The 25131-nt window shown below is 53.5% G+C and overlaps 6 protein-coding genes across 6 annotated transcripts; 4 read left to right on the top strand and 2 right to left on the bottom strand.

Annotated features, from left to right (window-relative positions):
* Positions 1-2588: 2588 nt before the first annotated feature.
* Positions 2589-4238, bottom strand: NCS57_00707400 (DUF2183 domain-containing protein; the record flags this gene model as incomplete). The annotated part of the gene is made up of 3 exons (XM_053056938.1): positions 2589-3524; positions 3576-3849; positions 3901-4238. 3 exons carry the CDS (start codon positions 4236-4238, stop codon positions 2589-2591), a joined length of 1548 nt encoding a protein of 515 aa, XP_052913133.1.
* A 2494-nt stretch (positions 4239-6732) lies between these two features.
* On the top strand, positions 6733-9548 carry NCS57_00707300 (uncharacterized protein; the record flags this gene model as incomplete). Its single annotated transcript, XM_053056937.1, has 3 exons — positions 6733-6875; positions 6928-7346; positions 7399-9548. 3 exons carry the CDS (start codon positions 6733-6735, stop codon positions 9546-9548), a joined length of 2712 nt encoding a protein of 903 aa, XP_052913132.1.
* Positions 9549-13294: 3746 nt separating this feature from the next.
* Positions 13295-14449, top strand: NCS57_00707200 (uncharacterized protein; the record flags this gene model as incomplete). Its single annotated transcript, XM_053056936.1, has 1 exon — positions 13295-14449. One exon carries the CDS (start codon positions 13295-13297, stop codon positions 14447-14449), a length of 1155 nt encoding a protein of 384 aa, XP_052913131.1.
* Positions 14450-15175: 726 nt separating this feature from the next.
* On the bottom strand, positions 15176-17184 carry NCS57_00707100 (uncharacterized protein; the record flags this gene model as incomplete). Its single annotated transcript, XM_053056935.1, has 3 exons — positions 15176-15361; positions 15415-17112; positions 17182-17184. The coding sequence occupies 3 exons, from the start codon at positions 17182-17184 to the stop codon at positions 15176-15178; spliced, it is 1887 nt and encodes a 628-aa protein (XP_052913130.1).
* Positions 17185-21475: 4291 nt separating this feature from the next.
* NCS57_00707000 (uncharacterized protein) lies at positions 21476-22615 on the top strand (the record flags this gene model as incomplete). Its single annotated transcript, XM_053056934.1, has 1 exon — positions 21476-22615. One exon carries the CDS (start codon positions 21476-21478, stop codon positions 22613-22615), a length of 1140 nt encoding a protein of 379 aa, XP_052913129.1.
* Positions 22616-23639: 1024 nt separating this feature from the next.
* On the top strand, positions 23640-24743 carry NCS57_00706900 (uncharacterized protein; the record flags this gene model as incomplete). The annotated part of the gene is made up of 1 exon (XM_053056933.1): positions 23640-24743. One exon carries the CDS (start codon positions 23640-23642, stop codon positions 24741-24743), a length of 1104 nt encoding a protein of 367 aa, XP_052913128.1.
* Between the last annotated feature and the right edge of the window lie 388 nt (positions 24744-25131).

Below are 25131 nucleotides of genomic sequence, written 5' to 3'. Positions count from 1 at the left end.
TCGTCGTGTGTCTCGGTACCTGGGCCCTGGACCCACCGAGATGGGTTTCCCAAAGAGCGCGATTCTGAGTCTGAGCTGGAACAGGACAGGAAACTTGGCTGATGAATTGGATGGAGCAGGTTTACGCACGGGAGCCGAACGCAGGCGCGGACCAAGAGGGTCTCTTGATGCAGGGCGACGACAGAAGGACCCCGAGAGCCGAAGCCGGACGAGCCGTTTCCCTCAACCCAACTAGCTCGGCGATACTGTCTTGTCAGTCATGGTGTTTGTCGTTGGAGATTGGCTCGTACCTGTCGCAGCGGGCTCGCTCGTCAAACGGCCGGCTTTCCTCAATGCGGATCAAGCGCAACGGTTTCCATCCAGCTCCACGTGTCTGAGTCCTTAGAGGGTGGTGCCAATGATACGCTGGACCCCGTCAAGGCTGAGCTAGGTGCCGAGCAGAGCATGAGGATTGGACGGCTTGTTGGTGATGAATTGCCGCCCGCCCAGTCACGGACTGGCTCTGGAACCTCTTCTTTTTCTTTGTGTCTCTCGCTTACTCCCGCGGGCTGAGCGGACCGTTAGCCAGGTCAAGGTGACGGCCGAAAGAGGGCAAGACGCGCGGTCGCAGAGACGCGGCCAGGGCTGAATCAATTGCTCAAGACGCTGTGCTACCACACGGCTTGTTTCGAATTGGCCAAGGGTGTATCTGTACGTAACCGCAGAGCTGCTGTAGGTATGAGGTCAAAAAAGTGTGGAGCGAGCCCGCGTGAGGTGAGATGGACGAGATTGAGATAGAGATTGAGGATGGGCATATCCGTAGTTCGATGGAGATTCAGATGATTCCACTTCTTGACCCAAGATGCGCACAATGGCAGGTGAGCAGTCACCCGGCGCCTTCCTCTTTGCATCTTAACTTGTCATCGGTCATTGTGACGTCTGTCCGTCCGTCGCTGCCGAGAGGAATTTGGTCCAGGAACAACAGCAGGAACAATGGCAGGCAGGTCAACGCTAGCAAGGCTTCAATGGCTTCACAGCGTTAGCACCATCGTCAAAAATGGGGAACGGGAGGATTGAATGAGCGCATGCCAGTACGTGTAAGCACACTCTGCCGCCGTCAACTGGCTGAGAGGGCTAGTAGGGGAACCACCGGAGGCCGATAGTCCCCACTAGCGCCCGCTCCGTCGCACCTTACCTTACATCTTGCCATCCATTGCCAGTTTTACCCAGGGGATCGCGCAGTGGCAGGACCATCCTGCATCGGCCTCCGCCGGCTGTAGGTAGAGCACACCTCACTGAAACCTCACACACCTCACACCTCGCTAAGAAGCCACAGCTAGCTAAGCAGCCTCATTGTCTCGCCCAGCTGAGGTGAACCCCAATCCCAATCCCTATCCCAATTGGGGCTGACCTCAGCTCCAGCTGGAACCACCTCGACTGAAAAATCATCCAATGGCTCATCTACTCTACGGAGCCGTCAAGGATTACCCAATTGGGCACATCTCGGGATGCAAGACGAAAAAGAAGCTATGCCATCATGATGCTTGAATAAATCCCGAGCATACAAAAAAAGCAAAGCACGACACGTACCGTACACGCACCCTTGACAGCGCAAAGACCATGCCGTCCTCCTCCTACAATGCTACGGTATGTTAGTTAATTCCCCATGATCTCATGTATGTATCGCCTGTACCCCAATCCCCTCCCCAAGGATCCCAGTCGGCCAGCTCCCTGCATCAGCCCATTCCCCATGGCTTGGCCCGAGTGCTAAAAAAGCGCCATGGCACGGTTGATGGATCCCCCCCCTCCCCTTGCTCCCGTTCGACAATTTTCCAGAAGCGGTATGGAACGATTTGAGAGAATAAAAAAAAAAAGCGAGCGAGCGACGACGCGACGCGGCGGGCCAACCCAGCCACTTGCTTGGTCTGTTTAATTGGAGATTCTAGTGGCTGATGATGGGATTGATCAATCAGTTTTCGGTGCCGACGGTCTCAGAGGAATTGTGCCATGCATCTGACCATGTCGGCTTTTCAAGGACGGGAGTCGCCGTATATTGGAACCAAGTCCCATCTTGACAAACCGCAAATTCCGCTTCCGTGAAACGAGCCTGCCGCTGCCGGTGAGCGGGCGGTGAGAACGGACGGACTGGACAGCCGGTCAGGTTGTCTGTTGATCACGTAGTCCTCCTCTATCTCTGCAACCCCGGTGGTTTTATATATCCCGGACAGAAGCAGTGGAGTAGGGTTGGTTGCGATAGGATAGGATAACTGAGAGCACGGAGCATCACGCTACATACCCTAGACAAGGAGCGACAACGTCCATGGGATCATCATGCTATAATCTAGGTGTGCAGTTGCTCATACGAGACTTCATATTAAGACCCTGACTTGGCGAATATCTTGTTTTCGGCTCTGAATCCTTCAACGAGTGCCTGTACCGAGCGAAATTCGGTGAGCGGGATTGAAGCCGGTTCATGGGTAAAAAAGCCTGTCACATTTATCGTGTACTTAATAGTGGAACAATTCAACGTAATCATTGTCGTCATAATTATGCTCATTCCCAAGGCCGTGATTTCCTCTACCGGGATACACCTCCGTTCAACTCCCCAACTACACCATCACCGCCAGAACAGCAGCAGCCAATCCCGCGAGAACCATGCCGATCCTCGGACTAGCACCCATCGCAGCTGCGTTGTCGTCGTCGCTCAGTCCAAACGGTAGGCCCTGGTAGCTAAACGTCACGTTCTGCTTTATGGAGCTGTTGTAGCATTGTCCATTGGCAATGTCCAGATGCGAAAGGTCATCCGGTACGCGGAAGAACATGTAGCGCTCCTGAGGAATACCCTTGAAGCCCTCCGTGTTATACGGAAACTTGTTCCCGTCGTCGGTCGCGCTGGTGTTGCGCAGAAAGATGCACTGCACCTGTCCCGGGTAGTCCTTGTACAACGCAGGATACGCCTTCATGACATCCGAATTTGTCGTGTCGGCGACGAGAATGAACTTGCGGTCGGGGAACGTCTGGAAGACCTTGTCGAGGAGGAACCGGCGGATCGAGAGCGTTGCCGACAGGTCGGAAAAGTTGAGCGGGCGAGTATCGAACGAACCGAGCGGGTACGTATTGTAGATGAAGCTCATGTAGTTGCGCGTCGCCTGCTCGGGAGTCGTCGTGAGGTAGTGAAAGTGAAGGTCGTTGATGGACGAGGACCAGTTGGCATAGATATCTGGCATGTTCATCCACGAGACGAATGGTCGAGCAAAGGTGTTGAGGAGACCCTCCTTGGGTTCGTAGATCTTGGTCACACGAAGGATATCGTCGATATCTGACACGATGGTCATGCCCTTGGGCGGAACCAGATATGCTGTGGCATTGCCACTGTTGTTCTTGCCCTCCGCGTACAGATTCAAGGTCTGGATTCGCGATGTCTCGTTGCCTGGGATCAAGTACCCGTCGTTTGGCCCCGTGGTGTTTCGTAGCTTGACAAAGACATCAAAGTCGCCTTCACGCGTGGTGTTGTATGGCAACTTGATCTTTTGAGCACCGCCTTTCTAGAACTTCATCAGCGACCGCAAGTACCACATCTCTCATCTCGCCCTTACCGCGTTGATGGCACCACCGCTCTCATCCGGATCAACACCAACGTTGTTCACAAAGTTCATCGTGACGCTCACATCGCCCTGCTGCACCACAAAGATGGACTTGGTCACATTTCGAGCCTGCGCTTGCTGCGACGGTGAGAGCTCATCGACATCCGTGTCAATGAGAAAGACATTGGCGAGATCGTCAATCTTGTCCTGATCGATGTCCGGGATCTTGTAGACGTTGCCGTGAACTCGCACATTCCACCCATCGTTCGTCCAATTGGCATAGGGGCTATCTCATGGTCAATTTGTGCGCCCGAAGCCCAAATTGAGGCCAACTTACGGGAGGTTTAGGACCTGAGTTGGCTGCGCGGCCAGTTCATCGTCATCGTCCGAGATACCCAGCGACTCCTTCACCGCATCACCAGTAGGGAAGCCATTCGGATAGTCAAGGATTCCAGAGTTGACCCATTTTGAGACCTTACTCTCAACACGGGTCACAAGGCCGTCGACGTAGCTCTCGACAGAGTCGATGATGTCGCGTTGTTCAAGAACCACCACCTCGGTAGGTTCGGGCGCCTTGACGGCTACAGCTCGGTAGACGGTGGGTTCTGCGACGGGCGCGGCGGCCGGAAGGGCAAGGACGACGGGCACGAGGCCCAGGAATGCTGCTTTGAGCATATTGATGGATCAGGGCACTTCTTTCACATCCCACGATGGCTGGTAGCAAGGGAGACGCGAATGTCCAAGCTAGAAGCACGAGATACGAAAAGATCTAAAGGGAGAACCGCTTGTTTATGACTAAAGCCGGCTGACCGGCTCCTGTGCCAACAAGTTCCTGCATTGGGTGACATCACTGTCATTTGGTCTCAAGTCATTGGCCTCATCCTATTGGTCCATCTCTTACAGCCGGGATGGAATCAAGCTTTGGCGGACACCACCCAGGCACATGCTAAGACGTGAAACAGCTCCCAGACTATCAATTTCCTGCATCAGCTCGATCTTAGCCCCTAATTAGCCTGGAAGTTCCGTCGCACAGCCTTACCAACAGCAATGGCAGAAATGCTTGTGGGAGGCCTGTGTTGAAGGGTCGCGCAATGACATCATCATATATATCCTCCGTGCCGTCGGCTCCGAGAAATGGACTGGAATATCGCGCAAGCCGGCTCCACTGTCGACTGATTAGCTGTCTCCCACGTGTAGGCACGCTGTTCGTGCTCAGGTTGTAACGAGCGCTGAAGCTCTCATATCGACCTGCTTCAGTGTTAGCACCTATGTCAACAGCGGAGGAAGCGGGTAGACTTATCCCCTCTGCGGGGGGTTGCCCTCCGCACCATTTCTGGTGAGAGGACAACCAGGACTACCTATCCAACCAGGCATGTCCAAGATCCAACGGTACAACTCAGTCCAGCTGCGCGACCCAGCAACCTCGGACTCAACCCACAGCCAGGCCCGCCACAACACCAGACAAGTACGAAACTTTGACTCCAACTCGAGATGGGTCCCGATGCTGCTTTGAACCTTGGCTGTAGATCTTGTCGTTGGGAACAAGGCGAATGCAAAGCTGAACTGTCCCGGGTAGCTGCAAATCCCAGTATAGTTAGATGCCTTCGCCAACAGGATACCACCGAAAGCCGTCATGACAGAACGCAGTCTGAAAAACACTCGACACGAACAAGATGACCCCTTCTGTTTGATTCGCACTGCCAACAAGGACCAGTTTTTGTAATCTCTCCATCTTGTAGCAAGAATTGCGGAGGACGTGAACGGGTGGACAAAAGACATCCATAAAAACCACCCTGTCATCTCAGGCTCGCCTTTTCAGGTTAGAGTCGAGGAATCCTTTAGGGCCATCTGGACCCTGTCCAGTATATAGGCACCTTCAGGTGGGCTGGCGCCCATCATGACCAAGGGATTGGGGACCCATGGCTAGAGGTTAATGCGCTTGGTCAGACCAGACGCAGAGCGTCACACACCACGACGAATTGCCATGGTATGGTCCTGGGAGCGAATCGAGCCGAGGGAGTGGATTGATATGAACCAGTGCAGCAATCTGCCAAGCCATCGATCTGCAGCTTCGAAGGGCCGGGAGCCGTTTGGCTGGCAAGAATGGTCAGTTGTCGTTCGAATTTCTGTGTGTTTCCGCAAGTGGCCCATTGCACCAGGTGGAGTTAACCAGATGGCGGTTCCGACAGGCAACAACTTGGGCAAGTTGATGAAATACGGAGACTGACTGTATGAAGCCATACCAACACCCCACTTCTTGGCTGCTTGGGCACAGAGGGCGCGAGGGCCAAGCCGGTTCCATCTCCATGATCCCGTGGCTGATTGCATCTCCAGGACGGTCTACTCTTGACCGATGTGCTGGTTCCAGTGGAAAGGGCTGACGAGCGTCCTCAGACCAGAGGCTCTTACCGTCACGGCTCATGGCACCGATCCTCTCGCGCACACAGAGGTGACTGGACTGTCCTCCTCGCCTGTCCGTCCGCCTGGCACCACAAGCCGATCGTCCAACTTTTCAGCGGGCACGTCACAGCCATAGGTGCCTAGCCGGCTTAGAAGACGACTTGGACGACAAGAGCGCAAAGCTTAAACCAGATATCTTCTTAGGGTTAAGTTCCGAAACGCGTTACCCTTCTGCCCTGGTACGACCTGTACAGATCGCGGTGCATCCACAATAATCCAGCTGCGGCATAACGAGATCCTGATACAGGTTCGAGAGCGGCATATTGCGGTTAACCAGATGGGAAGGGGGCCTGCGATAGACATTCCTTGCGGAAAACGTGAGTCGGAGAACTGTGGGGGAGGCGTCGCGCGTGTTGAGTAAGAGTGAAGGAGTTCATCTTGAAGCGTCGAGAGATTCCAGAAAGCTGATCTGTATGAATCGTTAGGCATTCCGGTGATAATCGTGTCTCCAGCAAAAAACCGAGGAACTGAACAGAAACGCGGAGTGGTTGTTGACTGTGAAAGTGCAGTGAGGAAGGGAAGAAGACGCGAAGAGAGGCAGCGTCCCCACATTTGAATGCCAGGGCGACGCGCTCGCACGTGACCGTGATACCAACCTCCCCACAGTGCTAATAGTGTGATGGGTGCACATGAAGGTCAGGCTGAATGGATCATGATGACAAAACACTTTTCCATACTTCCATTATTTCCACCTTGAGCCGTAACCATAATGGCGAGCTCATCCTCTTCGGCAAGCGGGCAGCCTAAAATTATTGAAGTGATAGTTGAAGCTGGGAAAAAGGCTTTTGATCCTAATATTGATGCCGCCACTCGAGCTTCAGGTGTTGAGGAGTACAACAAGCTTATTGAGAGGTCAGTAGTGCATGACTGCAGCTTAGCCTTTAAGACGGGATACTGACTTTAGAAGCACCGAAACATGGACTCTTCTACCAGCTCTGAATGCCCTCATTAAACCCTCTATTCTTCCACCATGGCTGCGGAATCCGATACTCCAAACCCTGACTCTCATCCCGCTTCGTCCGGATGGCGTCCGCGGAACCATGGAGTTTGTCTTTTCGGTGCACCCTAGCAATGTTGGAAAGACACCAGAAGCCGATGCAGCACCGCAGAAGCAAGGTGCCAGCATCACCCATGAGGCTGTCGCTGTTGCTACCCGGCTGTTGTCGTCGGTGCCTGCGAGCATGACCGCAGATGCATGGTTCTTGGGTATTTCTGGGCAGCTCTTCGGTCTTATAGATGGACAAGCTGGTCCAGATATGGCGAGGACTGCCGCCCAAATTGTTGGATACGGGATCCTCGGGAAGAAGCAATATGGAGCGCCTGGTGAGTAAAATGGATCGATATATTTGTGCCAGCGTTAATAATCTTAACTTAGGATCTCCTGGATGGAACGCATTCGTTCAACCGCTCGTGCAAGACTTGAATCCGTCACTGAGAACGGAGTCAGGTTTTGATTCAACCGTCATCAAACAGGAGGAAGACATCGTTGACCTCAGCCAGGATCGTGTTCTTGTTGCCTCCCAGCCACTCAAGACATCCCTGCAGCGACTTAACACTCTTGTGTTATCCAACCCATCTCCTGGCCTATGTAGGCGTCTCCTTAGACCAGTACTGGTCCAAATCTGGGTACTTGGGTCATGGACCAACCCTTTACCCGTCACCGAGAACGATTTTGTCAAGCCTGCTAGGACATTGCTGCAGGCTTACTTGAGGCTCTTTGGTACCGCCGACAGTGTCAAGCCCTTCCTCAAGAATCTCCTCTGCAAGGGCTCTACGGGTGACACGGAAAAGCCTTGGGAGTATCGTCTGAAAGGGAAAGGAGATGTCGAGGCAGTGGAACCGCGTGGCTTCGACTTCAAATCGGGTATTGAGCTAAACTGGACCGAGCTCGAAGACAAATCAGTTACCTTGGTTGATTCCATCGTAACTTCTTGCTCCGCAGCAGAAGTCTCATCCATCTTTCTCAGCCTGTTGCGACGATGGATCGAGACGGCAGGGAAGCAAAACGACGAGATTAAAATCGACATCCACCCTGAAGGTGAGGCGCCGGGGTCTCCTGTTCAGGACCTTGTTGAAGTCACTGTACTCCAAAAACTCATGGACAAAGCGCCTGAGAAGCTCGTCAGCCATTTCGACCAGCTGCTAGAGCTTATCTGTCAGGTTCTCACCGCAGATGGCCAATCACGACTAGCAGATGATCTCTTAGCGGTGGTACTCAGTCTCCTGAATCTGGTTATCACGGCACCAACGTTCCAGAAATCTCATATCAAACCGGAGGAGCTCAAGATTGTCGAAACTACCCTGGACAGGTTGTCTCAAGAAGACAGGGCACAAGTGTCACCCACTGCAAGAAACTTGGCGTTGCTACTCAAGTATCGAGACGATGTGGAAGAATTGGACGAGCCTACCTCAGCACCGAGCGCCCGCCAAATCGAGGACCGCAGGACTTATAGCCTGGCGATGAATTACATCACAGGAGGTAGCGATAACCCGCCGCCGGTTGTGTCAGAGGGTCTCAATCTACTCTCTGGTCTGATACTGGCAGATAGTCCCATTCTGGACATTCCCGCGGTCTCCGTGCTACTGTCCAATCTCCTTGAGAACAACGAAGACTATATCAACTTGCGGGTCATCAAAGTATACACTCAGCTTGCAAACAAGCACCCAAAGTCGGCGGTCCAGGAGCTTCTGGATCACTACCTGGATGCTCAGGAAAAGACATCGACGGATGTTCGACTACGGTTTGGCGAGGCACTACTTCAAGTGATCCAGCGACTTGGTGAGACTTTTGCAGGAGATGTGGCCCAGCAAGTTTGCGAAACACTACTCTCCATTGCTGGGCGTCGTGGATACCGGCCAAAGACAATGGCTAAGCAGACTCGCGATGAGAAGAAGAAAATGATGAAAAAGAGGAAGGATGAGGATGACGACGACGACATGGATGTGGACGAAGATCTAACCGAAGAAGAAAGGGCCAATAATGACATCTTGGCGCAAATCCTTCAAGGGTGGGAAAGCAAGAGGGGTAGCGAAGATGTTCGAGTGCGAACTTCAGCGCTGTCCATCTTTGGTGCCGCTCTCGAGACAAATATCGGTGGCATAGGACCGACCTTGGTTTCTGCAAGTGTTGACCTATGTGTCAACATTCTCGCCATGGAGCGTGAGCTGGAGACGGCTATCCTCCGAAGAGCTGCCATCTTGAATGTGCTGAGCTTTGTGAGAGCTCTGGACGCTGCCAAGGAGTCTGGGCGGAAACTTGGGTTCGGTCTCACCAACGAGAGTCGAGAGGATATCCTGAGGACTCTGCAATATGTGGCGGCCACAGACGGGGACGGGCTGGTGAAGCAACATGCCAACGACGTGATCGAGAGCTTGGAAAACTGGCAGATGGCAAGCATGCTGCCAACGCAAAGTCAGCCAAGCGGCCCGGCGCTTACAAACTTGGCGGGCCTCCACGTCAACCCAAGCGGGACGCTGGTAGACGCATCTGGGCGGCCTCGGCCTAGGATCGAGGAGGTCGAATGAGAGATGGGATGAGATCTGGGAACATCCACGCCACTAATATGCGGCAAATGATTGGCAATCTCGGCCTATACTTGATCGGATATCACAACCCAGGGACGAGCCCCTTGTCCACGCAGTTGAGTGTGGGTTGTGATACCATGCTCTCGGAGGCTTTTGATAGGAGAAGGCCGCAGCAAACAGAGACCCGAAGGAGGAGAAGGATGATGCCCAAAACGTGGCTTATGTTGGCTAAGCATAGACTGAATTGGACATGGTTAATGAGGCTCGCTGCATATGCCTGTGTTGGTCTTGGCGAGAAGCCCAAGAGATCCTATAAGGCTGTACTCATACTACGTTGTGAGAGCGTATGGAGACATCAGATGAGGATAGCATCAGCATCCATCAGCATCAACACCGCTAGTTCGTATTTGGAGCCATTAATAGCGCAGTCGGATCAACGGTATCTTCCTTGCAAAGCCAAGAACGAATCTCCCCGCGGGCGGAGAGGTTGGGTGATTGGCGAGATGATGAGCGAGGAATCCATGACGCGGCACAGCCTTGATGGGGAACGGTGAACCGGACGAAAAGAGTCTCGCCAAAAACGGTGGACGACAAAGAAGACTTCCATGGAAGAGCGAGATTGATCCTTGCGGAAGATGGGCCACAGGTTCGGAATAGATGAAGAGGTCAGCACCAAGGCCCAGGACCTTGGTAATTCAGGCCTCAAGGATTGAGACGATACGACGGCGAGATGCCAGCATCCATGTGAATGAATTAATTATCGCTCGCTCAATTACTCAGGAAAGGGACCCTGCTGTGTCGCGCCATGGTTATGGCCGCCCGAGCCGGCGAGCAAGTTCTACGTGGTTGGGAAAACAAAGGGAGAGGATAATTTAAGGGTGGGGAACAGAGTCGTTATTCTGCGACAAGCAGTGACAGGGACCCAGGCGACGCTGAAACGACAAGGGTGAGGGTATCTCCCATGGCTCGTGCGGACGGAGAGTTAGCGGATATGGGGCGGGCTTGCCGGTGGCCGATAGATGAAGGCGGCGGTGGCTTCTGGTAGATGAGTTGTGATGGTTCGTGTATCTTTCTTTCTTTCTGTATGTACGCGGGATTCTCGTATTGTTGTCGTGTTCTCCTGGTAAGGATCTTTTTGTAGTCAAGTTGTACGATGGCTGAGCGAGATGAGATAGTGGACCTACAGTAGCCGCCATTACGACCTCTTTTTTGCTTCCAGGGATTAGAATGGCTTGGATTGGATCTCTTCTGTCAGACAGAATTCCATCTACTTGCCGAAAGGGGCAACCAGCAGAGCTCGGTCATGAACCTGGCTGGTCGATTTGACTGCGGTGACCAGGATCCCCGCTTACACCAAAAGAGTAACGATGATCGAGAAAGCTCTCTCTGCGTCTTTAACCATTAGCATAAGCATCGTAATCAAGCACAGAGCACAGCGTAGCATCGGCTAATATTACTGCCGGCGCTCTGCGTCTGCCGGACGAGGCTGAGCAGGCAAGCAAGAGAGTCATGACAGTGCAGTGTCAGCCATGTACGGAGTGACCACTAGGAATGTGAGCCACGGGCAAGACCCAGGAGTGGGCTTGTAAAAGAAAGGATCTTTCGCATTTTGGCGCAACTTTGGGCGCTGATGGCGATCAAGTCACATCAGCAAATATGCAGACGGGACAGAGAACGGACATGCTGGTGTTGCATACGGAGTTGCTTCTTGCAGCGGTTAGTGAAACAAATGTCAAGCTCCCGACGCAGCGGCTCTGCAACGAGGCTCTCGGCATGGAAAACGTGCTGATCACTGAGCTGGCTGGTAGTTCTAGACTCCAGCCAACAGTGTACAATGTGCTGTCGGATGCCGGCCGCCTTGGCCGCCTCCCGGAGTGATGTGCCCCCCGTAGTCGCGCATCAGCCGAGATGACATGGCGGTCGCAGCTGTAGCTGACGGGGATGCTTCAGAAGGGACCCTGTGCAACGTCAAAAAGACACAGACGAGGCTCTCAGCGTGTAGCATGGAACCCAGATATCCGGGAAGCTCAGCTCGTGTCGTCCTTCCCTGCAGCCAGCGTCGCACCAGGGGATACAAGAAAAGACGGGATCAAGGCAGCGATCCGTCGGGCATTTCCAGCATGTTGCTCTAATCTTGTAAAGGGTAGCACAAGCTTGATGAATGGTGCTGCTCAAGGGGCATCGCATCGGTGTGTATGCACTGCATGTCCAAGACTAGACCGCTTAAAAGTGCAGCCTCACCGCATAATGCACAAACACGCTGAACTTTGCAAATGGCTCACAACCATGAATCACAGGATCTGGGCATGCTTTTTATTGCAAGACAAGCAGATTCTCTCTTGTTCAAGTGGCGGCCGCCACAGACAATCAGAGTCTCGGGAGGCGTTGTGGGTTTGATCGATTGGCCCGCGTGGCGTCTCAGGTTCTGCGCCGTACCTGCATAAAAAGTGACGTGGTGGCGCGAGAGGCAAGGATAGAGGAAGGAACAAAGGAAGGAGTGGAGGAAGCAGCAGGAACAGTTCTTTCCTTGCTGCAGGCACAGGCACGGGCACGGGCAGAGAAAAGTCAGATCTCTCTTTCCCTTGCACGAGATGAAATGGGTTCACAACTCTCTTTCGTGTGTTCATAATTATTCCTCCAGAATCATCCAGAATAACCGCCCTGTTCCCCTCAACTGCGCCTTGGCTGACAGGGTCCTTTACGCAATTACCAAAGGACCTGCCTGTTCGCCATGGTCCAAATTGCAGGGTGCAACGATGGATGGCTGGCCTCGCCGCTCCTCCCAGTGCCTGGCACCTTCTCCCCAAGCCCCCGGTCTCACACCCCAGCTGGAACCCTCAGGACCCTTGCGTTTAGGCCCCTGAGCCAAACCCTTTTGGGCAAGTGCCAGGCGCCCCACCAACATCTGAACCTCCGCCCTCTCCAACCGTTGGTGACTCTGTAGCTCTGACATCCACCAGCTTGGACATCCACAGCTAGACAGCCGCCAGTCACCGACGCCGCAGCAACCAGCAACAAGCAGCATGGTCTCACCTACAAGCCACCCTTGCTTCAGTGCAGGGTCCTCGTCCTGGCACTCGCCCGTCGCCTCCGTGCAAACGCCCACGCTACCACCAGGGTTGTCCACTCCTAGGTCGCCGTCCGTGATATCTCTCAGCACCCTTGGGTCAGTCACCACCGTCCCCGAGGCTGACTGGGCTCTCCCCGGTGGGGATTGACAACTTCCACCCTGATTAAGGGACATCGAGATGCCGGGCCCTGCCTCCCAAGAAATCCAAGGGGCCTCCCGGTGGACCACCGCAACCCCCCATGCGCGAGTCTTCTTGGCAGTCCGGTGTTTGTAGTTTGACTCCTGATCCTTGGAAGAAGCAAAGAGCTAAAAAGAGGCGTTCAGCCCGGTTGTGCCACCCCGACTCCGTTTTCTGTTAATATCTAACGCTTCCTGCCTCATCTGTGGTCTTATTTCTGCTTTCTCCCAGTCTCGTCTATCTCACTCAACCACACTCCTTCAGTCTTTTGTGACTTTCATTCCATTCTTTTCCGGCCTTTTTGCCATTACAGTCCTTGCACATACCAGCTTTCACCATTCCAACTTTATACCTTCTTTCGTGAAGCAAAACTGTGTCTTGCTCGCCACTCACAACTAAGGAATTGACTTCTGCAGTTGTTTTGAAGACATCCAATCGTTGACATAGACGAAACTGAAGACGCCGCAAAATCCCAGCAAATCCAAAACAACATCCAAGATGAAGTCTGTCATCGCTAACATCGGCATGTTCGCCGCCGTGGCCAACGCCTACTCCTACCCCCGCCACATGCACTTCCGCCGAGACAACGGCACCGATGATGCCCTCACCACCCTGACTGTCCTGACCACCGAGGTCCAGACCATCACCTCTTGCGCTCCCACCGTCACCAACTGCCCCGCCCGGGACCAGACCGCCCTGGATGAGCTCCCCGAGACCGACAAGACCACCTACGTTGTCACCAACACCATCCTTCTCACCACCACTGTCTGCCCCGTCACCGAGGCTGGCTCCATCTCTTCCTCGGTCATCAGCGAGGCTCAGACTGGCGGCATCACCGGCAAGACCATCACTGCCCCCCTGACTGCCGATGTTCCCCTGAGCACCGGTGCCTACCCTCCCGCCACTGCTGGCGACGAGTCCCCTGAGGCTCCTGAGCCCACCAGCCTGACCACCATCACCTCCGATGTTGTCACTGACAAGACTGTCACCCTCACCCTCGGCACTGGTACCGATGCCAGCGTCGTCACCACCACCGTTCAGTCCACCATCAAGACTACCATCACTGTTCCCTGCTCCGAGGCTGGCCCTGAGGTGACCGACGATGGTAGCAAGGGCAACGGCACTCCCGATGAGCCCACCACCACTACTACCAAGACCAGCACCGGCACCGTGACCAAGACTGTCGAGCGCGCTGGTTCCACTGAGACCAAGACCCCCGGCTCCGGCTACGGTACCGGAAACGGTGATGACGGCAAGTCCACTGGCAACAACACCCCCGACAACGGTTCTTCCACTGGCAACAGCTCCGAGGACTCTGTCTGCGAGGACAAGACCGTCACTGTCACCGTCTCTGCTCCTGCCTCCACTGTCTACGTCACTGTCGGCGGTGAGGGCAGCAAGACCCAGGGCTCCCACGATGCTTCCGTTACTGAGGGCCCCAAGGGCGGCAACAGCGGCTCTGGCTCCGGCAACGGTTCCGGCTCCGGCTCTGACGATGATGATGAGGAGGACTACGATGACGACGAGGATGAGGAGTGCGACACCACCACCACCCTTGAGGCTACCGTCACTGTTGTCCCCTACCCCGTCAACGGCACCACCCCCACCGGCGGCTACGCTGCTCCCACCGGCTTTGCCCGCCGTCTCCGATAAGCGTCTCGCTGACGACCATGTATATGCCGTCCAATCCTGTACATGACCCCGTATTTTGGTCACTTTCTTGGTTAGCATCTAGTGGAGGGAGGATTCCTCAGGCGGGTTGACACTTTCCTGGATGTATGACAATTTTACACAATTTTTTTTGCTGCTTCTTCTTCCAAAACCAATTCAATGAATATCATGATCTCTCTATCTTGCCCACCAACAAACACTCGAATACCTCTTTTGCACAAATGGGGCCCTACGATGGGTGCGGGAAGCGCCTCTTCTTTTTTCTCTAGATGGATAGATACAGGATTATGATTGCGTGGAGTGTTTGGTTCCGTCGACTAGGCTCCGCGTCTTTGGGTTGTTTATTTGTCATATACATCTTTTAGCCTTCGTTGTACATATCTGTGAATGGGGATGTCTGGTTTGGAGTAACTTGCAAGTAAACAGCCGTGATGTGTGAAGTGTGATTGATCCAGTTAGGCACTGCATTCATTGACATGCAAATCTGTCGTGTTGATAAACCACCTATGCTGTAGTATTGTCCGTTTAGGCGTAACATAGTCTAAATAATAGTCCCTCATACTAACGTACTCTATACGTGCGTTGTCTTGTCATCTCATCTCATCCTTGAGAGAGTCCATCCAAGTCATAACCCCAAACGCCACATCACTCCTCGCCACATACCGAGGACAGTCCAGTTCATCATTACATACATAATTCACACAAAGCCTATCCCAAAAGGACCTGCTCGTAAGCTCCACTGTCCAGGTACCGATGCAACACGTCCTGCAGAGCCGCCTTTGTGCGTGCGAGCTGAGGTGCAACTCCATCAGCCTGCTGGAGGTTACCGCGGATGCTCTCAACGTGACCGGCAAGTTGTAGGGCCAGCGGTTCAAGAGGTGTATCGACGAGATACTGCATTGTATTAGACTCTGATTTCAATGATCGAAGAAAAGGAATGAACTTACCTTGAGACTGCTTGAAGAGTCACCGTCATCGGTTGTGATAGTGTTGTCTGGGTCTTTCGGTAGAGGTTGCGATGTAGGCGCCAACACGTGCGCTTTGCGATACAAATCCTTTCGTTCTCTTGTCTGCGCCCTCGCGTCGGCCTCTAGCTTGCGCAGCTTTTCATAGTCATCCTCCAACTCTTGCTCCATCCTCGCCTTCTCTGCCCGGAGCAGCTCAACCGCATGCTTCGCCGGAACGAGCTGTCTCTCTAATGCCGTCTTCCCGTCCAGTACGGCTTCAAAGTCGAGCTCGAGGGCACGTCCGCCGTCAGCGTCTGCACCTCTTCGTCTCCCCGTGCGCGCACCGCCGGATGAAGAGGCGGGTGGGAAGGGTAGACCACGGGCGAGCTTGCGCTCTATGCGGCGTGAGACGAGATGAAGTGCTGCTGAGGCATGGGTGCGACGGTTGCGGGTTGATGATGTGCGTTGGAGGATAGGTTGGTGGGCGAGGGTGAGGATCGATGAGGCGGCGGGGAGGGATGCACCTGTGAGGGGCGACCATTTTGCGGCGATGGTTGAGGATTTGATGGTGCGGGTATAAGGGGCGATGTGAGGATATGGCTTTGGCGGTGATGGGAGTTCTTCGTCTGAAGAGGAGGCGGCTTCTTTGCTAGTACGACGACGACGTTTGTTGGTGTTGTCTTGTTGTTCCTGTTCCTGTTCTTTGGCTGCTTCTGCGTTCTCGGTTGATGGCCTCGATCCCTTCCGTCGGCCACGTTTCTTTGGCTGTGTTTCATCTTGCTGATTCTCGGCTTCCTCTTCTCGTGTATTTGATGCTCGACCCTTCTTCTTCGACTTGGCTCCCTCGGCGCCCTTGTTATGGACACTCTCAGGACCAAGGTCGCGCAAAGAGTTTCGCGGGCTTCGTCGAACAGTCTGTTCTTCCTCGGGCTCCTCTTCGGCAGGCGCTTCGCGTCGACGCCTCTTCTTGGGCGCGGGCCCTGCTGCTTCGGGTTCTGGTTCTTGTTGCTGGGTTGCCTTGCGGCCTCGCTTGCGTGGTTGTTGCTCCTCCTCCTCCTCCTCGGGCTGTTCGTCCTCTGTCGCCTTTGAACGCGCTTTTCGCTTCTGCTTTCTTGTGTCCTCCGTAACCTCGTCCTCGTCCTGTTGCTGTTCTTCCTCGGTAGGTTTCGTGCGCTTGCCTCGCTTCTTCTTCCCAGCGTTCTCTACCACTTCTTCCTCATTCTGTTGTTCCTCATTATGTTCTTCCTCGGTGAATTTTGCGCGCCCGCGGCGCTTTGGCTTCTCTGCGTTCTCAACAACCTCGTCCTCATCTGGCTCCTCCTCCTGCTGTTCCTCGGTGGGCTTCGGACGCCTCCCTCGTTTCGGCTTCGGCGCGTCCTCTATAACCTCCTCTTCATTCTGCTGCTTCTCAAGCGAAGGCCGACCGCGTTTCCGCTTGGGCTGCGCTTCTGATGTCGCGTCACCATCTTTTGAGTCTAGAGACGGCCGACCGCGCTTCCTTTTAGGAGCCTCCTCCTGTGGCGGGGACTGTTCGACGGCATCGGCGCTCTTCTTGGGTCGTCCTCGCTGCTTCGGACGCGCAGCTTCCTCAACGTCGGCTTCGTACTCGTCAGGGCGATCCTGCGACGCGCTGGTGGTCGGCTTTGACGCGTTTGGAGGGCGGCCGCGTTTGCGACCTGGAGGTTTTGGATCTGGAGCCTGAAAAAGTGACAAGCGTTAAATAATTGCGCAATAATTTTTGTATATGTCTTTGAGTGTTCAACTTACCATTGTGAAATTGGTGGCGCGTGGGGTGGGAGATGCAATTGTTTGTAATGATTGAAATGCATGCTGTTTCAGCGGCTAGAGTTTCATCGGCGCCGGTGCTTATCGGGGAAGCGGGGCAGGCCGGGCTTGTTTGGCTCCGCTCGCCGGGCTCGGCCACGGGAGACGGCGATCTTGGTCATTTTTTGAGATACGCAGGCGATACGACATATCTCATATTTATTACAGTAGAGGAGTTTTATTAAAGCAATCTTTTTTCAGAATCGGGCATGCCGATGCGATTCGCCATTATTTCGAGCACTTCAAGTATTCGGTACGTAGATCAAACCTTGAGTGAATTCGGCAACCCGTCAAGAAGCATCTGTGCCGAGGCCATCTGTCACAGCATAGCATCTAGTACAACCTCATCAGTCTCTCGTCAGTCTGCATCCCCAAGCTGAAACGATAACCGAGAGTTTTTAGCTCTCCTCGCACCGCACCACCAACATCAAAAACCCTAGGGCTGGCCTCACGCACAACAGTTGAAGTGGCTGCTACACAATGATGGCATCAGACGTGTGTCCTCGCGATAGGCAGCGCGCGTTCGCATCTGCGAGATAACCATGCCATTCCGTCAGCTCTGCTGGGATCCAGACGCAGCTGCTGCGTGATGACGATTGACGGGGGGGGGGGGGGCGCCGTTGGGGGGGAACAACGCCTCGGTACCGCAGAATGGGTATCGGTACCGTAGCGATCCGCGGACGGTACATTTTTCTTTTTGCTTTAATTAGCTCTTTGGGTAAGGTGTTTTTAAAGAAGTACATTCGTGGACCCTTCCGTCTACTTGCATGCTTGCTTGGTGTTGAGATGGAAGCATCACAAGAAGTAGGGATGGCATATGTAGCAGCCTCTTATTCGTGTTTTTTGAGTGTGCCCTGCCAGCTCAGACAAACCTTTCAACGCAGACATCCCATTCTTGCTTTGCGAGAAACGGCTCCGCGTTCTAATTACCTACTTTGCTTGTTGGGCTCTTTTTGACATTCACGGCGCCTAATGTACTCCATCTGCGGATAAGAAAAGAGTCATACAAAACAACGTGTCAAGAGGCTAAATCCAACCATGTCACCCTCGAATTCGGTTGTTTTAGTTGTTAGTCGACATTTCATGTGTGGGGAGTGTAAAAAAAAACCCAGGAAGCCCTCAGCATTGCTGCCCAAGCGCTGAAGACGGTGATGCCCCTCCTCTCCATCCCCCGGCGGCGCCAACGGGTTGGTCCACGAGGGCGCTTAGAGAGTTGTTTTTTCTGCTGCTCGTTTATCCTGTTGAATAATTGAGAAAAAAAAAATCCTGCAAGTTTTTTACAAGATGTCTCTTGTGGGATCCTTTCTGCAAGGGCTTGAATCTCGTGTCCCACTCGCTTCCGCATCTCCAGGAATCCTTGGCTGAGCCGCGTCTGCGCTGGCATGTCCATCCCATCACACAAGGCTCGACCACTGATATCCACGAGAGTGAGACTTGTTGGACGTGGGCAAGGGGATTTACAGCGGGCCGGCCCATAATGTCTATGATTTTTTCCTGCATTCCAGACGAAAGAGAAAAGAAAGCTAGCTGGCCTCGTTTTTTTTGTGATTCAATATTGGTCGAACTACCGAAGTTTTCCTGGTGTGGTAGATGTAGGTGGTGGGATGGATATAAAAGCGAGGGCGCCTTGTTTGTGCGTGAGAAGTCGAGAACCTCCATCTCTCATCTTTCGAGATACCATCAATCAATCGAGTCTGGTCGACTCGATTTTCACATTGATCCATCCATCCATATCTATCCACCTTACGGATACTGTACCTCAGTTGGCTGTCACAAGCCCCTCCCCCATCAACAGCTGTAATATCCATCGTACGCATAAATCCTGCCCGAGTGATACCAGAGACATTCGTTTTGCCTCCGTCTCCTCAAAATCCCGAGCACCTTCCTCCGATCCATACAAAAGCACGTGAGATTTCATCGCAGGCCTGTCAAATACTGACAGACGCAACCTTGAATCTCTCGTCCCAAGACATTCGATCTGAATCATCCATCCATCCCCCCCAATCGTTCTTTGACTCTAAAAAAGTCCCTCCCCCCCTCACGTCAGTGAGACATCCCGCCGAAGCTATCCCCATCTTCTCTCCACCGGACGAGACAGAAGAATCCACTTGGAGGCGGCGCCCAACCTCCTCTTTTTCACATTGCAGACCCGAACCCGGCCCCGGTCACGGCGCTACGTTTCCTCCACTTGCTCCCGTCCCGCAATCGCAAGACAGACAGAGCGAGAAGGTGCAAGAAGAGAAAAGGCCGCTTTCTCACGTCTTGTCAATCATCACATCAGTCGGCGTCGCCAGGCCCGCCCAAACCCGAATCAGAAAAGGGCTGAGCCTCAGAGACAGGGCCTTCCTTGCAGTTGGAGCTCCCTCGTGCCAGTTTCTCTTTTTTGACCTCAAGGAACAGGCCAGCAGGAGATACCATCCCATACCGTCCCATACCCCTCGACGGTCTTAGTTCTTGTTGTTGTTCCTCTCTCGGTTGAGGCATTACTGTTAGTCTGCTTCGCCTTGCCCGCCCGCTCGCCTCATCCCCGACCCGACGACGCAAGTGATTGTGTGGTGGTTGCTCTGCCAAATAGATTGCCCAGGCAGGTCATCCGGTGGTCGCATCATCGCCATCACCAGTCCTTTTTTAAGCAAGAATCGCCCGCCGTCGTCCGCCCCGGGCCAAGATCTGGACCGTCAAGTACCATCGCAGTACCATTGCGGTACTGTACTTCTTCTGCTACTGCTCTTGTTCAAGTTTCTTGGACGCTGCGGGGCCTATCAAGCCGCTTCCCCTCCATCCCCCTCCGTCCGTTGCTCGCTCGCCATCCATCTTACTTGCATTTCTTTTTTTCTTCTTCCCCTCATCTTTTTTTCTCTTGTCGTTTCTTCTCTTTCCTTTTCCCTCTTTTTTTGTCATCTTCGCTTGATCCCCTCCAAGTGAACGACAAAAAAAGATACAAGGAATCAGCAACCTCTTTATTCTTTCCTGTCGTCGACCGTTTCATCTTGTCGACGAACAAGACAAGACAAGACCCTGCCAAGTACAAGGGCGCCCACATCGTTTTTGGGGTCCATCCCATCGCAGTAGGCAAAGAAACGTTTCAATCGACGATAAGCGGAACCGACAAGATCTCTCCGAGAGACGAGACTCTTGTCACCCACCCCGCCAAGCGAAGAGTGCTCGATCCAGCAATCGGCACCCTCTCTCAGTTTTCGAGACATTATCATGACCCCAAACACAAGCCGAATATCATCCTCTCCGTGTTGGAGATTTCTCCTCTGGGTCTTGACTCCCTGACTACTGCTGTTATCGCTACTACTACTGATACCACCACCTGGTGTTGTCTCGCAACGAGCATCCCATCGTCATCGCCACTGTCACTGCCACTCGTATCATTATTCCCGTCGCCATTGGTGCTGTCCTGTCACTGACTGACTGACTGCCACTGATTTTTTTTGTCCCTTTGTCTCTTCAGCCCAGGCTCATCAACAAGACGGGACCAGACAAGGCCCAACCTTCGAACAAGGGCCTTTTCTTCTACTCCTTCGATATCTCTTCTACCCCCCCTCGCTGCTCTCCACTGCTGCCAGTCCAGTGCCAGCCCAGCGCAAGAGGGCCCAAAAACGCCCCCCAAAAAAGCCCGCTCAGCCCTGGCCCAATCGAACCCAATCGACCACCCCCTCCCCCTCCCCCTCGCTCGCTCCCAATCAATCCCACTCACTCCCACTTGGGACTTGGCCACTTGGGTGCATTGCATCCTGCGATGCTCTGTTGGCAGCCCCGCGTAGTATCCTAGCAGAGCCAGCAGTAGCCAGCCAGCCAGACTGCAGAGCAGGCCAGCCCAGCCAGCCCAGCCAGCCCAAGTCCAGCAGAGCACAGCAAAACGGCTGCAGGTTTTTTTCTGCCGTTTTTTTGTCTCCTTCTTATCCTCTTCCCTCTCTCCCTCTCATCCAATACTCGAAACCGGTACCTCATCCTCCTACCGGCCCTTATTAAATCACTATTTATTTACTTCCGGATCGGTTTGGGCTCACTTTACCCCACATCCACGCCAACCAAAGGGACTCGATTGATAAGATCCCGCCGACGGTCTGGTCTCGGACTCGGTCTTGTCCTTTTCTCTACCGTACACACCTAACGGCCGTCGGTTGTCAGGTGGTGGACGCCGCCACTTGCACCAATACTTTACTTTCAACTCGGCCTACCAAAATTATATACGTTTTTTTGTCTTTGGATCTTTCAGTCAACCAGCATGCCGAGAAAAAACGTCCGGCGGCGGCCCGCTACGCCAAACCTCAAGGTCGCTCAGGTTCAAACTCAGGTTGAGGACCAACAACAACTCACCGCCGCCGACCCGAACTCGCCACCAGAGACCCCCACCACATCGCCGCCCTTTTCCCGCAAGATCAGTCTAAAACCTCGGCGCCAGCCTGACTTTCATGATTATTTTGAGCCTCTTGACACGGATCCCAACATCAAGCCTGTTGGAAATGGTCACCAGTTTAGCTACCAGCCCAACCTGGGCCCTGAGCAGTTGAGTCCTCGCTCATCTTCCTCGTCCGACATGCTCGACGATACCAGCGAAGACGACTCAGACGACGACGATGATGATGACGATGACTCGGGGAGCCCAAGCATCCGCAGCTTAACAAACAGTCCTGCGCCAGCTGCTGCTTCTGAGGCGGATGAGTCTGACATGGATCTTTCTGATGATGCCGAAAGCTCTAGCGACTCAGACGACTCTGAATCCGACTCTGGTTCTGACTCTGACAGGTCCGGTGCTACAGACGAGGCCGAGACTTCACATATCACTGCCACCACCGCGGCCACAGCCACCTGCAACTTTGTTCTTGAGGATGTTGATCCGATGGACCCTGAGTGTGAGGGACTCGATGTTCTGCAACCCACCGAGATTGAGTCGAACCGCAGTCGCTCAAGATCGCGGCACAGAAAGGCTCACAAAACCATGGTCAAGGACTTCAAGAACCTCAACTGCAGCAACGAGACGTCAGACAATGAACAGGCTGCGGATGGCGACTACGAATTTGACGAGGAGTCGGCATTCCTGAGGCGGCGGGAGCAGCTCAGAAAGTTCCGCCGCATGAGCATGGGTAGTAGCTTTGGAAAGCGCACGCATAGCGAACTCAGCGACTCGGACGACGACGGTGAGGCATTAGACGTCAACGACGTCGGCTCGAGCGCACGTCGCATGCGGAGAAAGCTGCAGCGAACCAGCTTACTATTCCACGACCCGCCCCCCGCGCGCATTGATGAGCTCGAGGAACCTGACTCGAGCGAGGAGGACTACATCCCCGGCCAGGACCTCGCACGAGAGCTACCTTATTGGGCCATGGAGATTATGGAGATGGACTCGAACTCGAGCTCGAGCTAGAAACCCGGAAAAGTCTCGCGAGTACCATGTCAGCTGCACTGCAGAGCAGAGGCGGTCATGCGCTACCCCGGCCACACCGCAGACATGGCGATTAACGATGTTACGAGGACAAGACGAGAGGCGACCAGGGGTACCTCTGACGACGATAACGATTCACCACAACCAAACCAACCCACGAGCACGACACCGCCTGAATCGGACTACTACTCTACCAAGACAGCCGCTCATCCCCGGACGCTCCGGGGGGTTGAGCAACGGCCACCAATCACCTCGGACCCCAGCTTGAATGGTCCGTTCACACAAAATCAGGTCGTGGCTGACGACGGATCAAGGAGGAGGAGACATACGAGAATGATGTTGGACATTTTGCATAGAAAGGAAAGGCTCAAGTTAGCATCAGGGACACAGGCCACACACAGTACCTAAGGATCAAAGGCCCTGCATTTTCGTTGGATACCTATTAGACCGTTTCTTTTTTACATCCACTGTCATCAGATTAACTTAGTTTGCTTGCTTGTCGGGTCGGAATGAACCACAAGATCGACGGGATCAGCAAGGCACAGGAAAGATGCATGCATGCGGAAGAACCTACATGGGGAGGGGTACAAGATTGGCGGACAGTTTGAAGACAAGACGCCGCTTTGACATTTTGTTATATCAAAGCAACTCTAGACTCGGATAGACTTGGGAGCTTTTTTTTCGGTTCTTCTTTTTCTACTATCACCATCATCTCTGGGCATTCTGTCACAGAAAGAAAACATCAATAGCATTCTCTGCACACACACTCCATCGGACGGTGTGTTTAAAAACGCTCACTAGTCCAGCCACCCCCGGGAGCTCTTAGCTTAGTGACGCCCGGTGGCGTGTGCCAATTTGATTCGGCCGAGAGGGCCCTGAGGAACTATCGATTTCGTTTGCGAGGCTCTGTTGGTTCTAAGCAGCTGCAGTGATCGATAGCGCAGGAGACGAGATGTCTTGGCTGGAAGATCAACAGGGGTAATGTGGGAAAGCGAGAGGTCATATAATGGGAGGAAGAGACGGAATGAGAGCGGCTGACAACCCTCATCTCTTCCTACTCTTTGTCTCTCGTTTACTGGACAAGATGGCTGTATTCAAGTCTCTAGTCGTTACATTCGTTGCTTTGACCGCCATTGGCGCCAATGCTGGTCCTTGTATACCCAAGGCCTCTCTGACTTCGAGTTCAACCTTGACGGCTACTTCATCTGAGTCGTCTTTCAGCTCTTCGGAGACGTTGGTCGCATCATCTACTGAGACTTTTGCTGGGACTACAACGTCTTTGACAGACACATCAAGCTTGACTCTTGATGCTTCCTCTTCCGAGACTTCTTTGGCTTCGTCAGAGAGTTTGGTCTCATCGTCTACGGAGACCTTTACCGAGACTTCTACTGGCATTACAACGGCTTCAACGGATGTGTCAAGCTCGACATTTGTGACTTTGACCAGCACGGGAACCACAGATTCGTTGACAAGTGCCACCTCTACAGCCGAGTCTTCAACTGTTGAGTCTTCAAGCACAGAAATTTCAACCACAACCACCTCGAGAGAACCCATCCGCACTGAAGAGTGCGCAGTCCTCGGCGGTGCCGGCCACGATCTTTCCCCAGACAAGCTTGCGGAAGTCAAGATCCAGGCGTACGACGACAAGACGCTCGACGAGTGTCTCGCCATCTGCGAGTCCCAGAGCGACTGCGCGACCCTTGCGTATAACCCGACACGCAACAAGTGCGAGACGTGGAAGGGCACGCTGGAGCAGATTGGCGTCGATAATACCCCCGGGGCTGAGTGGTACTACTATTCGACGTCATGCCTTGCCAACGATAGAAAGGATACTTGCGCAAGGCCAGGCTGGGGTCTTGACGGCGACGCAAACACTTCAGGAACAAAGATTGGCAAATTTTCCGGTTTCGACAACTATGCGGGCTGCTACGCGTTCTGCAAGGAGACCGAGGGGTGCGCCATGTTTGCGTTCAACCCCGTCGAGCAGCTGTGCGAGCTATGGTCCGGCTCCTTTGAGCAGGCCAAGTTCAGACCCGTGTTTAGAGCTTCGTGGACGTTTTATAGACTGGATTGTCTTGAGCCTCAGGGTGGTGAGGGCGGTGCGAACTGAGGGTAGTTGTGTGTTGTTGAGGACGGTGGATACGCGGAATGTAGGATATGATATACGATCAACTATACCTTTCGAATGAATATGTAATAATTAACATGGAACAAGACTTTGTATCAATTATATTAGAAAACGGTTTGATCATCAATTGAGGTGGTCTTGACAAAGACTTACAAGCACAGTTCTGATGGAGGCAACATGACAACTGACAGTTTCATAGCTAGAACTCGTCATAGACAACTATAATGTAATTCAAATGATTAGAGCATCGCACCAATACAACTTAGTCTTCAAGTATTTAATTGTTTATCAATAAGCCAAGCCTAAGCTCCAGTACTAGGTATAAGTGGGCATTGTGTCGGTACCTAGTGACGACGCTGGTGAAGGAGGG

Source organism: Fusarium keratoplasticum, chromosome 5, assembly GCF_025433545.1.
Source record: "Fusarium keratoplasticum isolate Fu6.1 chromosome 5, whole genome shotgun sequence".
Lineage (NCBI taxonomy): Eukaryota > Fungi > Ascomycota > Sordariomycetes > Hypocreales > Nectriaceae > Fusarium > Fusarium keratoplasticum.
Note: the sequence above shows the minus strand (reverse complement) of the source record. Positions and strands in the feature narration are given on the sequence as shown.